This window comes from Hypanus sabinus, chromosome 6 (genome assembly GCF_030144855.1).
Source record: "Hypanus sabinus isolate sHypSab1 chromosome 6, sHypSab1.hap1, whole genome shotgun sequence".
NCBI classification, from domain to species: Eukaryota; Metazoa; Chordata; class Chondrichthyes; order Myliobatiformes; family Dasyatidae; genus Hypanus; species Hypanus sabinus.
The window spans coordinates 27,466,955-27,480,881 of NC_082711.1; the positions used below are offsets into that span (position 1 = coordinate 27,466,955).

The following is a 13,927-nucleotide window of genomic DNA, read 5'->3' on the forward strand; positions in this document are numbered from 1 at the left end:
TTGAAATTTTCAGGAATTGAGTTACATTTTTTGTAGAAAAAGTGCAAATATTTTATTTTGGCAGTACATTTAACATTACTCTTAGTTGATCCATTTTTCAATTCTGATTCCTAGAAAAAATTTTACAGCTTGTTAAACAGGCTTCTAGATCTATAGAAGTCATGGTATATTTTCTATTCTGAAAGGAGTGTGGATAGCTTTAGTGGTTGTGAAAGGCTTAATCAACATTAAAAGAATTCTCATTGCCTTGAAATACGGCAAGAGATTGTGAAAACTTGCAGTTTCTAAATACTGGATCTTTTCCTGTGTGGTTAAAACAAAATTGAATCTTGTCAAATAAGGGATCTAGAAACCCAATGCTTTGTTAATTTCCTGAAATTTTATGTTTCAAATAGACTAACCAATCAATAGAAGTCTTGGAATTCAAATTGTATGTTTTGTCCACTTTTCTAACTATAGGCACATGACTTTCAGATAAAAGTGACACATTTCTAACCTATATAACTATAAATAATTCAGTGGGGTGATATGACCACCAGGGGTGGCAAACACATAAAATGTTGGTGTGGGCCATGCAATGCCACCTCTCAATTTAAAGCCTACTCAAAATAGAGAGATTATGCTATCTTTATTGCTAAAAGAAGCAGCAAATTACTCTTTACAGATAGTAGTGCGATGTTCTCACAGGTAATGTCTCACCTACTTGACACCAGCTAGACAGTTGCAAGAACATCTGACATTTGACAATGCAATTTGAAATCCTCACAGAACTACACTACACATTAGTATTTGGAAAATGATGGTTAAAATAAACTTACTATTTAGAGCTTGTCTACACTTATCTCCTGTCAAAAGGCTATTCCCTTTTTTGAGTTTCTTCACCTCTGCCGCATCTGTTCCCAGGATGCAGCTTTCTATTCCAGGACATCAAAGATACACTCCTCCTTTAAAGAAGAAGGTTCTGATGCTGCCCACACCCACATCTTCTCCATTTTCTGTATATTTGCGCTCACCCCATCTTCCTGTTGCCATAATAGTGATAGAGTCCCCCTTCTCCTTAACTACCACACTATCAGTCTCTGCATCCAACACATCCTCCGCAATTTCCACCATCCCCTCTCTTCCCCAGGCTATCTGCAAGGATCATGATACCCTCATACATTAGTCCCTCCTGTCACGTACACACAACCCTGTAAAAGTATCAGCAACAATAGAACACACCTGGAGACTGGTTTCACTGTTAACAATCACTATTTTATTAGTAAGCACATCATATAGTAACTTAAACCAGGTAAATCAAGAGTTAACAGTGTTATGTATATATAGGTGTAAATATATAAATCCCTAAATTTCTTCAAGCTTAGATGGTAAGTGATACAGTCTTACGATGATATGTAAAAAAAGTTCAGTTCAGTATTGAAGTGAGAGAGAGATATTTGTAATCTGAGTAATCAGGTGTCGTCGATCCTCCTCAGTGTCCTCCAAATCTTCCAAGTCAGCCTAACGTGACCAACTGAAGAGTGCCGTCTCCAAGTGATAATCTACCAACATAATACTCCCCACTAATCTCCCTTCCGGCACTTATCCCTGCAAGTGGCCTGAGTGCTACATCTGCCCATACACGTCCTGCTCACCTCCTTTCAGGGCCCCAAACAGTCTTTCCAGGTGGAGGCAGTACTTCACCTGCAAATCTGATGAAGTTGTCTTTTGTGTCCGATGCCTCCGCTGCAACCCCCTACATTGGTGAGACTTGTCATAAATTGAGGCACCACTTCATCAAGGCTTCTACACCATCCGCCACAAGCAGGACTTAGCAATGGCCAAACATTTTAATTCGCATTCCTATTCCCATTCTAACTTATTGATCCGTGGTGTCCACTTGTGCCAAGATGAGGCCATCTTTAGAGTGGGGTAGCAATACCCTGTATTCCATCTGACATTGTTGAACCTGACGGCATGAATATTGGTTTCTCCTTCTGGTGAACAAATCTTTCCCCCACCCCCCCCCTCTATTACCCACTCTGACCTTACACTTATTTTCATCTGCCTATCATATCCCCCTGCTCCCCCCTTTTTCCTGTTGTCCACTCTTTTCTTTTCTCAGAGTCTTTCTTTTCCAGCCCTTGACCTTTCCCACCCACCTGGCTTCACCTATCACCTTCCAGCTAGCTGCCTTCCCCTGCCCCCCACCTTTTTATTCTGGCATCTTCCCCCTTCCTTCTCAGTCCTGAAGAAGGGTCTCAGCCCAAAACATCGTGAGTTTACTCATTTCTACAGATGCTGCCTGTTTGCTGAGTTCCTCCAGCATGTTTTGTGTGTTGCTTACTGTTTAGAAATAATTTTAAGTTTCAGTTGTTTTCTTAAAAGGTTAATATTACAAATTTTGAACAGGTTTTCTAAAATGCTTCATTTATTTCCATCTGAATCTATTATAGTTTTTTTAAATAGTAAAACAATGTGTGCGTGTAAATAAGCAACAGGACTCGTTTTTCCTTAAAGTCCATAATTATTGTTACCAATTCATCAAGAATTATCTCTGCCCAAAATTAGCATGGCATGTGACAGATTTTTTTTTAATTCATGCCATTTGGGCATAAGCTCTCAAAGTTTCCCCACCCCTGACCTACACTAATACCTCAATGCAGGACTGAAACACTGCAATATTTTTAAATGAGGTCTTCAGTCTAGATCCTGTTTGCAGCCTTAAGTGGATATTAGAGATTCTGTAACATCAACAAAGAAAATATAGCAGTTCTCCTGTCATCCTTTGTTCTTGAATCTACATCTAAAATTGGTCACTTAGTTCATTGTTGCTCCTGAGAATATTCTCTGCATAGTGTTATTCAATGATAACAATTATTGTTTAATTTAAATACTTGGTGGTTACACCACATGATCATGAATTTTGAGCTGTAATTTGTAATAGAATTATAGGTACAAGATTGTTGCCTTTTTGTTTTACAGGTTGGAGCACATGTTTTGGAGGCAGTGGTGAAGAAATTTGAAGAACATTCTAAAAATGTTGGTGAAGGGAAGGAATCTGATAATCTAATCAACTTGATTGCACATTTTTACAACTTCCACGTAATACATTCCACGTTAGTGTTTGATATTCTGAGAAAACTTATAGATGGCTTTAAAGAGAAAGACATTGAACTAACACTTTTTTTATTGAAGCATGTGGGATTTGCCCTTCGGAAAGATGATGCTGTGGCATTGAAAGAATTTATCTTAGAAGCTCAAAGAAAAGTTAATACTGATGGGAGACAGTTTCATGACCAGACCAGGGTAAGAAAGATTTCAAATTTTCATTGTTCATTAAAGGACTAGCAGTCTTAACATAGGTTTAAAAATTTAACAGGAGCATTACACCTACATTTATGAAATTAAAATATACTTCAAGCTTTGAAGTTTCATTTTTTAAGTTCCTAATTTAGTTATACCATTGAGAAACTGATCAGAAATTGGGGAAATGATAATTGACATTAATGCAGATCAGGGATAAAATGAAGGATCTTCAATTTTCCATTTAGCTACAGTAGATTTGATCTCAATGGCTTGGAATGAAAATAATTGCAATGAACTCTGGTTAATTGGGACACATCGGGACCAGTACATTTTGGTCCAATTAAGCAACTGTACCAAATAGGTAAAATTTCATGGAAATGGTTAAAAGATATTAAAAAGACAAACTACCATTTCACTGAGTAACATATTATGTATTTAAATAAGATACAGAACAAATGAGAACACTACCAATTCTACTACAGTGTTCTAAAACTCATAGTTGTGGATGGAAGAATTCATCCAGTGTACACTGTAGTGTTCTTTTGTTTGCTATAATGGGGAAAAAAAACTCAGCGCAGACACCTAGTGCAAATAATGGACTACCTTAACTTTTCATAGTTCTTAACTTATTGAAGTAGTGAAATTGTTTCATTTTCACTCCCAGCCATTTCTGTCATCTCCAAGCCTGAATGCTTGAAATTGCTGTGAGCAAATCAGTTCTGAATTATCTTACTGCTTATTTCTTGCCAACTATCAATGATAAAGAAACTGGTCTTTGAACACAAACATACCCAACTGATGCTATTTCAAAACTGTTCAACAACAATCTCCTGTCCCAATTAAGCGACATAGTGTCCCAAATAAGCATCTGGTCTGATTAACCAATGGCCCAATTAACCAGAATCCACTGTATATGCTTAAAACATAGGTATGCTATTTGGCTGCATAAACGTCTTCTACCCTGCTGTTATGAGACTATTGAATGGTTCAGTACTATGCTAAGTTGGACTCTTGACATAACAGTCTACCAATTATGATCTTACACTTTATTGTCAGCCTACACTGCACTTTCACTGTAGCTGTTAGACCTTATTCTGCATCCTGTTGCTGTTTTACGGTGTACTACTTCAGTACACTATGTAATGAATTGATCTGTAAGACAAGTTTTTCACTGTTCTTTGGTACATGCGACAGTTATAATCCAATTCTAGTTCTATTGCCAACCCCATTATTCAAATTCTCTTGGCCAATCTTTTCCCTACAGTACTGCAATATCCCAATGTCCTGCAATTACCCTAACATCAAAGGTCTTGAAAATAACTGTGCTTGTAGAAAATTCCCCAAGATTTACTATTTCTTCAAAGTTCAATGTAAAATTTATTATCAGGATTATTTTTAACAGGATCAATGAAAGAGCAAATGGAGCATAGAAAACAAGAAACTGTGCAAATGCAAATATAAATAAATACCAATAAATAACCAGAGCATGAAATAACAAGACAAAGGGTCCTTAATATGTGATCTTTAGCTATGGGAACATCTCAATAGCTGAGTGTAGTTATCCTCTTGTTCAAGAGGTTCATTGTTGAGAGTAAGTAACTGTTCTTGAATCTGGTGGTGCAAGTCCTGAGGCACCTGTACCTTCTACCTGATGGCAGGAGCAATAAAAGAGCATGACCTGGATGGTGAGGATCTATGATAATGGATGCAGCAATGTTTCATGTAGATGTTTGGGCGGGCTTTACCCATGATGTACTGAGCTGGATTCATGTGAAGAAATATTTTTTCATCTCGGTCCACAACCAACCCTTTCCCCACAACCCCCACTCCAAATCCATTAGAGGAATCGACCTTGTGATCCTCTTTATACTCGCTGCCTTGTAAGTGTATCCTTCCTTCTGTAGGAAGACAGATTTTCGAGGAGCTAACTTTCTCAACCAGATTCCAGGTAATTGACTGCTGTACTCATGATTTCTTGTAATAAAGGTTTCAGTAGGATAATGACCAGTGACAAGTCCTCAGAGTTTGTGATTGAGCTTTCATTCAGGCTTTAGTGGGGGGATATTCTTGGGATACCATAGTCTGCTAGATTGACAGTAAATACCTCAACAACTGATTCATGTTTATGGCTATTAATTTTGCTATGCAGATTAGAGGAAATGTCACCCCACCACCACCCCTTACTGCTGCTGTGTTATCTAATGTTGTAACTGACCTTTGTCGCCTTTATCTCTTTCCTAATGTCCTTGTACCATGGATTAACCCATTTATGTCTGGCATTGGTAATGTTTAATGTCTTTAACATTGCAATCCACACATGGCTATAATTACTGTTTATCCTACAAGCAAGTGCAGTCATTTTGGTGTTTGCTTATTTTGATTGCTTGTTGATTACATGTTAATTTTCAATGGTTCATGCTTTGTGTGCTTAGATCTGCACTCCACAACCTTGCAGATCTCCATTTAACTTCCCCTCTTAACTTAGTTATGTCCCCTTCTATTTGACATTTGCAGTCTCAGCCAAAAAGACTCTATCTACCCAGTTCATGCCTCCCATAATTTTAGTCTTCTTACCTCTGATGCAAAATGGACTATCTTGCCTTTATGTTCCACCTGCCTTGTCTTGAACTTCTGGTAACTGCGCCCCACCTCCTCTCCTTCACCATTCCCCATTCTTGTCTCCTCTCACCTTATCTCTTACCTGCCCATCATCTCCATCTGGTGCTCCTCCCCTTCTCCTTCATGGTCTTCTGTCCGTTCCTATCAGATTCCCCCTTCACCGGCCCTTTATTTCTTTCGCCAATCAATTTCCCTTTACTTCACCCCCTCATCGTCTCCCAGTTTCATCCAATGGCCCTGACCTCACACATCATGAAGACCCTAGAGATGTGGGCCTGTCTCACCTCCGACCCCTGGTCAGGTTAGCCCTCAAAACCCTACATTTTGCCTACCAGGAGCACATTGGAGTCAGCAATGCTGACATCTGCCTGCTGAATGGAGCCTGCGCCCATTTGGATTAGCAGGGCTCATGTTACTTGATTTCTCAAACACCTTCAATACCGTACTGCTTTCAATACTGGGGGAAAAGCTTTGTTCAATGCAGTTCCATTGTATCCTGGATAATGGACTACCTGACTGGTAGGCCACAATTTGTGCAGCTTCAGAGCTGTGTGTCAGACATGGCTATAAGCAGCACTAGGCCCCCATGGGGGACTGTATTGGCTCCCTTCCTATGTACCATGTATACCTGCATTAGGGTATTTAGACTTTAGATACAACACTGAGCCATATCTCAGTGATGACTCATTCAGTGATCAAATTCTTTGATGACTCAGCAATAGTTGGGTGTATAAAGGGAGGGTGGGAGGATGAATACAGGCCCCTGGTGGAGGACTTTGTCAAATGGCGCAAGCTGAATAATCTGCAGCTCAACATCAGTAAGAAAAAGAGATAATGATAGACTTTAGGAAGACCAAGCCTGCTCTGCTCCCAGTTACTATTGATGGTGAGAAACTACAAGTACCTGGGAGTACACATGGACGACAGACCTGAGTGGAGCACCAATAGAGACTATGTTCAAGAGGAGTCAGAGTTGCCTCTACTTCCTGAGGAGACTGAGGTTCTTTGGAGAATGCAAGCCTCTCGTTCACATGTTCTGCTGTCACCAGCACAATCTTCTATGCAGTGGTATGTTGGGGCAATGGCATCAACATGTGTGATGCCAACAGGCTCAATAAACCGATTAGAAAGGCTGGCTCTATTATAGGAGTCAAACTGGGCACACTGGAGGCTGCAGGTGAACAAAAGACCCTGCAGAAAATCCTGGGCAATGTTTGCATGCCACTGAAGTTGAACAAAGGAGCACTTTTAGTAATAGACTAGACAACGGGGTGACCCGTTGGGGTGCCCTTTGAGAGAAGGGTAGTGCAGTCTGATGTAACCAGAATGAACATTAAATTTTCCTGAATGCTATTGGTATTGTTTTGCTTTGGAAATTGAAGAAGAAAACCTTGGTTTATTAAAGAAGAACGACATGTAGCAAGGCAAATATAGCTCCTCCTTGTTTAACGAAGGACACTTTTGATGGCATCATTTCTGGTTGATCTGCCAACCTTGTGCCTCTCGTCATTCTGGAGATGTGCAGTCCTTTCATCTGCTGTCTCTTCATCTCTTCTGTTTAATCTTTGTCTCTGATCTTGGAGATGTGCATTTCTCTTCCTCTCTCCTCTTTCTATGCCAGTTGTGGTCATTTTAGAGATGTGCATGCCTGTCCTCCTGTGTCTCTTCTCTCATCTTTTTTGTCCTGACTCTTTGATCCTGGAGTCATGCTGCCCTGGCCTCATCTGATTCTTGTTCTCTCCCTCTCCTTGTCGCTTCCCGATGACGTTTGGCATCATCTCTTGATCATAATGTCCCCCTTCTCTTTCCACGCGGCATAATTTGGCTGACCATATTTTTTTTACCCTAATGCTGGATAGAAGATATGAACCAGTAACACCAAACCCTCCAGGATGCTGATTACTCTTGATGATGTTGTTGGTGCTCTCCTAAATGGACGTGATATAGTCACTGCTGTCCTTTGGGTGTCTTGAACTACGTCATTACAATAAGATTTAATTACCTCTTATTGATGGGTGGCAGTTAGATCTGTCCTAATCCTGCACATGCTGATGGTGATTAGCAGAATGTGACTGCTCGAAATAGAGCTGCCCTGCCCTTTTTCTCCGGTTGGTGTCGCTGCTGTGAGCATCGTGAGACGCTTCTGAGGCTGGCCGTGCGCATGCGTCATGGTGTCGCGTTGCGGTTTCCATCATGGCTGACATTGGCTCTTGGGTGAAAGCTGGGCTGTTGATTTTGGCAAGTGAGCAATTTTATACGAATATATAACCCTGAACTTTGCCTGCATCCTGTAAGTTAGCGCATTTTAAGGCGATTTAGCCAAAAATAGTGCCACTATAATGCACTATTTGCACGAATTGGAGGTCACAAACAGACAAACGGAGCATGAGAGTTTTAGTGGTATATAGACTAAGGCAACTGCGCTGCTCCAAAGAGCATTATATGAGGTCATTCTTACCCTCGGCCATTAGGTTCTATAATGAGCATCCTATACCCAAGGAAGTGATTACCCCATCCTGTTAGACTGGTCGAGGTAAATTTTTTCTTCTTTCTTACTTCTCTTCTAATGTTTGTATATCTGCACTTATAATCCTACTGTGACACTGTAATTTCCTTTGGGATCAATAAAGTACAGTCGGCCCTCATCTGCGAGGGATTGGTTCTGGGACACCTCACGGATACCAAAAAACGTGGATGCTCAAGTCCATTATTCAACCTGTCTCAATGCGGTGGACCTTTGGACCCAGCGGAACCCCAGACCTTATTTAACCTGTTTTAGTGCGGTTGGCTTTAGGACCCAGCGAAGCTCTGAATCCGCAGTGTTTCTGTTCACAAAAATAATCACGATCATGATTGAAAATAAAGTGGAAATATTAAAGTGATCGGAAAGAGGTGAAATGCCATCGGTCATTGGAAAAGCGTTAGGCTACAGTCGGTCAATGATCGGAACAATTTTAAAGGATAAAATGAGAAAGGCCCTGCCCCGATGAAAGCTACAATTATTACTAAGCAACGTAGTGGTCTAATTTTGGGGCTTTAGGTTTTTGATCCTCCACATCAACCCAGCACTGTGGAGAGCGCCCTCAGTAGTGGTCTGTCACTGGAGCCGGCGCTGAAACATACGTTCTTAAGCGTTTTATATGCATAGGAAGGTAAAATATATACGTAATACCTAATACAATGTAAATGCTATGTAAATATTTGTTATACTGCATTGTTTAGGGAATAATGACAAGAAAAAGTGCTGGAAGAGCACTAACGGGTTTTCATGATTCGTGGTTGGTTGAATTCGCGGATAAGGAGGGCCAACTGTATCTATCGCCTTGTTCATTCTTCCTCCCCTCCCCCCACCACCTTATTCTATCTTCTCGTCCTTTCCAAACGTGATTAAGGGTCTGGGCCTGAAATGTTAACTGTTTACTCTTTTCTGTAGATGCTGCCTGGCATGCTGAGTTCCTCCAGCATTTTATGTGTGTTGCTTTGGATCTCCAGCATCTGCAGTTTTTTTCATGTAGCCATGTCCTTGCCCATTCTTCTCTCTGAAGCCTCCCTGCATTCTCTTCACAACTTGCATTGCTTTCCAGCTTTATTTTTTATTTATTTTATTATTTAGAGCAGGGGTTCTCAACCTTTTTAAATGCCATGGAAGTCCATGGGCCCTAGGTTGGGAGCCCCTAATTTAGAAAAGAAAGTATGGTAACAGACCCTTCCAGCCCAACAAGCCTGCAGCTTATAATTATACCTTTATGACCAAGTGACCTCTGAATGTGGGAGGAAACCAGACCACCCAAAGGAAATGCGCAATCATAGGGAGAACATACAAACTTACAGTGGCAGAATTGAACCTGGGGTGCTAGCGTGGTAATAGTGTTACACTATCTGCTACGCTACTGTGCTGCCCGATCAGTTTGAGATGTAGGTATTGCTAGCAAAGCCAGCATGTATGTCCAGCACAAATTGTCATGATACAGTCCAAAGCAGAATTTACATCCTAATTAATTTGCCAGTAATGAGATCTGAGCAGGTGTTAATGGTCTGCCCAGGATATCTGATGCTCTTGTTCTACTTGGTAGAGGTTACAGGTGGTAACAATTTTAGCTTGATGGAGTTGCTCCAGTTCAACCTTGACAATACAAACTCTAGTTACAATATACTGGTTATAAATGGAGTGATAGTTGGTGAAGTGGCAGTTAGAGCAGCTTTCTTTTGTGTAACTAAACTCTCTAAAGCATATGAAGGGTTTTCTTTTAAAACTAATAGAGAGGCTTCACAAAATTCCTAAATTCCATTCTCCTCTTGTAGTAACAATTTTAATGACTAGTCCATTGAATTTTCTAATCAATGACAGTTCGTGGCATGGTGTATTAGCATGATAGTTAATTTATGATCAACACATGGCCTGACTCTTTACCATAGATGAAATCAGCACTCTAATACCAGGGAGATATTGGTAAGCAAGTGGTGCCTGTTCGTAGTGATGGTTTTTCCTTCCATTGCCTGATGTTTCTGGGTAGGATAGGATGTATGTTGGGGAAAGTGGAGATGAAATTCTAGAATAAGTTGTCATTAAAAAGGGATATTGGATGCCCTAGCAGGTTTAACAGTTGAGAAATCAACAGACTGATAGGGGAGGTAAAGAAGGGGATTTCAAGGGTCCTAATAGAATACAATAGCTCACTGGAGAGCTGCCCAACTTCCTCAGATCCCTTCTAAATTTTTTAAACCACTGCTTTCTAGTTTTTGGTATTACTTTTAGGAGGAAAGGATTCCTACTACTCACCCGATTTATGCCTATTATAATTTTGTCTGTCAAGTCCAACTCAGCTTATTTTGTTACAAGGAATGCAAAACCAGCCTTTCCACTGTCCCCTCCTAGCTGAAGAATCTTGGTGAATCTCCTCTGCATGCTGCCCTATACATATAACACAGAACAGTACAGCACAGGAACAGGCCATTCATCTCAGTGTTGCGCCGAACCAGAAGCACACCAACACTAATCCTTCAATACAGTCATTCTCTTCCTGTACCGTGGAGACCAGAATGAAACACTGTACTCCAGTTATGGCCTAACCAATGTAGACACACTGACAATCTTTGATTTAATCCCTGCTTTAACAAGTGCAGATTAATGATGTTTCAGTTTTTTTCTAGTAACTTCCCTACTGACATTAGAGCGAAAAGATTAAAATTACTTGGTTTAACCATGTTGCATAAAGCTACTGCATTTGTTGTCCTTCTGTCTGGAATGCACTGCCTGAGTGGGTGTTGCAGGAGGCTGGTACTTACTCAGCATTAAAAATTATGTAGATGAGGTATTGATTTACCAATGTACAGGCAGATCCTAGGTTATGTACAAGTTCCATTCCTGAGTCCATCTTTAAGTCGGATTTGTACGTAAGTTGGAACAAGTACATCCGGTATTATTTAGCGTCAATTAGTCAAACGTTTGTCTTAGTATATAGTATATATTTTACCTTTCTATGCATATAAAACACTTAAGAAACATATGTATTCCAATAATTAAACCACTGCGTTGCTGAGTAATAATTGTAGCTTTCATCGGGGCAGGGCATTTCACATGCTCCATTATTCTCACTTTATCTGTTATCCTTTAAAATTGTTCCGAACGTTGACCGACTGTAGCCTAATGCATTTCCAATGACCGATGGCGTTTCACCTCTTTCCAAACATTTTATTATTTCCACCTTATTTTCAATCGTGATCACTTCCCGTCAACAGAACAGAAACACTGCGGGCAGTGGATCCCAAGCTCCGCCGGGTCCTAAACTCCACTGCACTGAGAAAGGCTAAATGGGACAAGTGGGGTCTGTGCTGGGTTTGGGTATTTGATCCTGCACAATATTCCACATGGAAATTTAAACTGGAGGTGGCAGTGTTTTTTTTACTAGGTCGAGTTGCGAGCTCGTCATCAACCCGGCACGAATGGTACGGGAGTCACTGGATGGACATCAACCCGGCACGGGAGCTGTCTGTCACTAGATTGAACTCAGGAACCCCCATTCTCGAGCCCAGCGTTGATCTCACGGCGCCACCAGCTGACTGGAGCAGGGTGGGGCGGGGTCAGGGTGAATCTCACTAAGAAAAATTTAAGCCAAATACAAAGTTAAACACTCAACACAGTGTCAACAGTAACAACTTAAAATGGCGAACAGCATCGCAATCCAACTTAAAATGGTGGACTGCTTTCTCCTTCCTCAGTTCATAAGTACGAGTTGTCCATAAGTCGGACGTTCATAACTCAGGGACTACCTGTATAGAAGACAATGGACAAGTTGTAGTAAATTGGGGTAGCATTGATATGTACTTGATGGTTAGCATGGACATAGTGATTGAAGGGCTGTTTTCTATGCTAAATGATTCTGGTGCTTGCTTTTGATTGCTTTGCGTAAGACATTTGATCCTAATTATCTTTGTTTCCTAGGCTTCCCATAATTTTATGCACCTCAGTTATATCTCCTTCAGCCTCACCTGTAGAGTGTTTATAGACCAAGGGCTGCAGGCTTTTTAGCTCTTGAAAATGGCAACATAGGTAGACAGTGGTGAAGGTAGCATTAGGCACACCTACATTCATTAATCTGGGCACTGAGTACAAGAGTACCTGTTGTAACTGGTAAGACAACACTTGGATAGCTCTGGTCACCCAGCTATAGGAAGGATGTCATTAACCTGGAAAGGGTGCATAAAAGATTCACTGGGATGGTTCTGATACTGGAGGGCTTCGTAACAAAGAGACGCAAGACAGCCTGTGCCTCTTTGCCCTGGAGCATTGGAGCATGGGAGCCTGAGGGGGGATCTTACAGAGCTTTACAAAATCATGAACAAAGTTAAGGTGGATATTCGGTCTATTTCCAGGGTAGGGAAGTGAAAACCTGCAGAACATAGATTTAAGATGAGAAGGAAAAGATTTAAAAAGAACCTAAGGGCTCTTCCATACAGAGAGTGAAACCTATCCATTTTTCACACAGAGTAGTAGGTCTACACAACAACCTGCCCTAAGAAACTCTAGAGGTAGGTATTATTACTGTGTTTGAAACATATTTAGACAGCTACATTGATATAAATGGCTCAGTGGGATATAGGGCAAATGCAGGCAGACAAGAAAAGATTTTCTAGACCTCTTGGTCACTCTGGATGAGTTGGGCTGAAAGGCCAACTTCCATGCTGTATAACTTTGCTTCTTGGTTTCAAAGAACAACTACAGCTTAATCAGAACTTTTGGATTGCTAACCTTTTCCAGTGCAGTGTCCCTATGAATATCCTCGTCACCCTGCGCAGTGCAGTTACAACTTTTCTGTCATACATTTTACCAACCCCCATTGGATTCTGTGGGCTTTTAATTTTCTGACCTACCAGTAAATAACCTTTTCAAAAGCATTACTAAAACCCACGTAGACAACATCAGGAGTAAATAAAAGTTGGATTAGCTGGAAGTACTCTGCAGTCAGACAGCATTTGTGAAGAGAGCCAAAACTATCATAATGATAATGAATTGGACTGCAATGAAATCCAGCTCATTTCATCAGTGGTACCATGAATATTTTCAATGGATTATCCGGAATGGCAAATGAAGCAGATAATATCAGGAGCATTGCCAAGTATTTAATAGTGAAAGTGGTTGGACTGTGGGTAATGTTTTTTTCTCTCTGTGTATTGTGCTTTAGGATCAGCCAAATGAACCAGAATAGTCTTACAATCCATTGCTTACCAATTTACATTGCAACTCATTTTCTTTTTCTAGATTCGCTTTATGCTGGATATCTTGTTGGCATTGAAGAATAATGATATGAGAAAAATTCCAGGCTATGATCCTGAACCAGTGGAAAGATTTCGAAAACTGCAGAGGAGCATGGTAATGCAACAATATTTTTAAAACAAGTACAGAAAATAAATTCATACTTCAAACAAGTGGAAGAATGCTAGGACTTTTCCCTAATTAAGTTTTACTGATTTGAATATAACGAATCATAGTCTGGGTATTTTCATTTGGCCCTCCACTTGA

At 40.5% G+C, this 13,927-nt stretch overlaps 1 protein-coding gene across 2 annotated transcripts in view; it reads left to right on the plus strand.

Annotated features, from left to right (window-relative positions):
• Window positions 1–13,927, plus strand: part of nom1 (nucleolar protein with MIF4G domain 1) — a 78,096-nt gene that overhangs the window by 31,059 nt on the left and 33,110 nt on the right. The window contains exons 4-6 of one of the 2 annotated variants that reach the window (XM_059971877.1): window positions 2,965–3,084; window positions 3,178–3,288; window positions 13,667–13,777. In XM_059971877.1, the coding sequence (XP_059827860.1) occupies window positions 2,965–3,084; window positions 3,178–3,288; window positions 13,667–13,777 (342 nt within the window). Of the gene's footprint in view, window positions 1–2,964; window positions 3,289–13,666; window positions 13,778–13,927 lie in introns of both variants that reach the window. The other variant, XM_059971876.1, reaches the window with a different exon arrangement.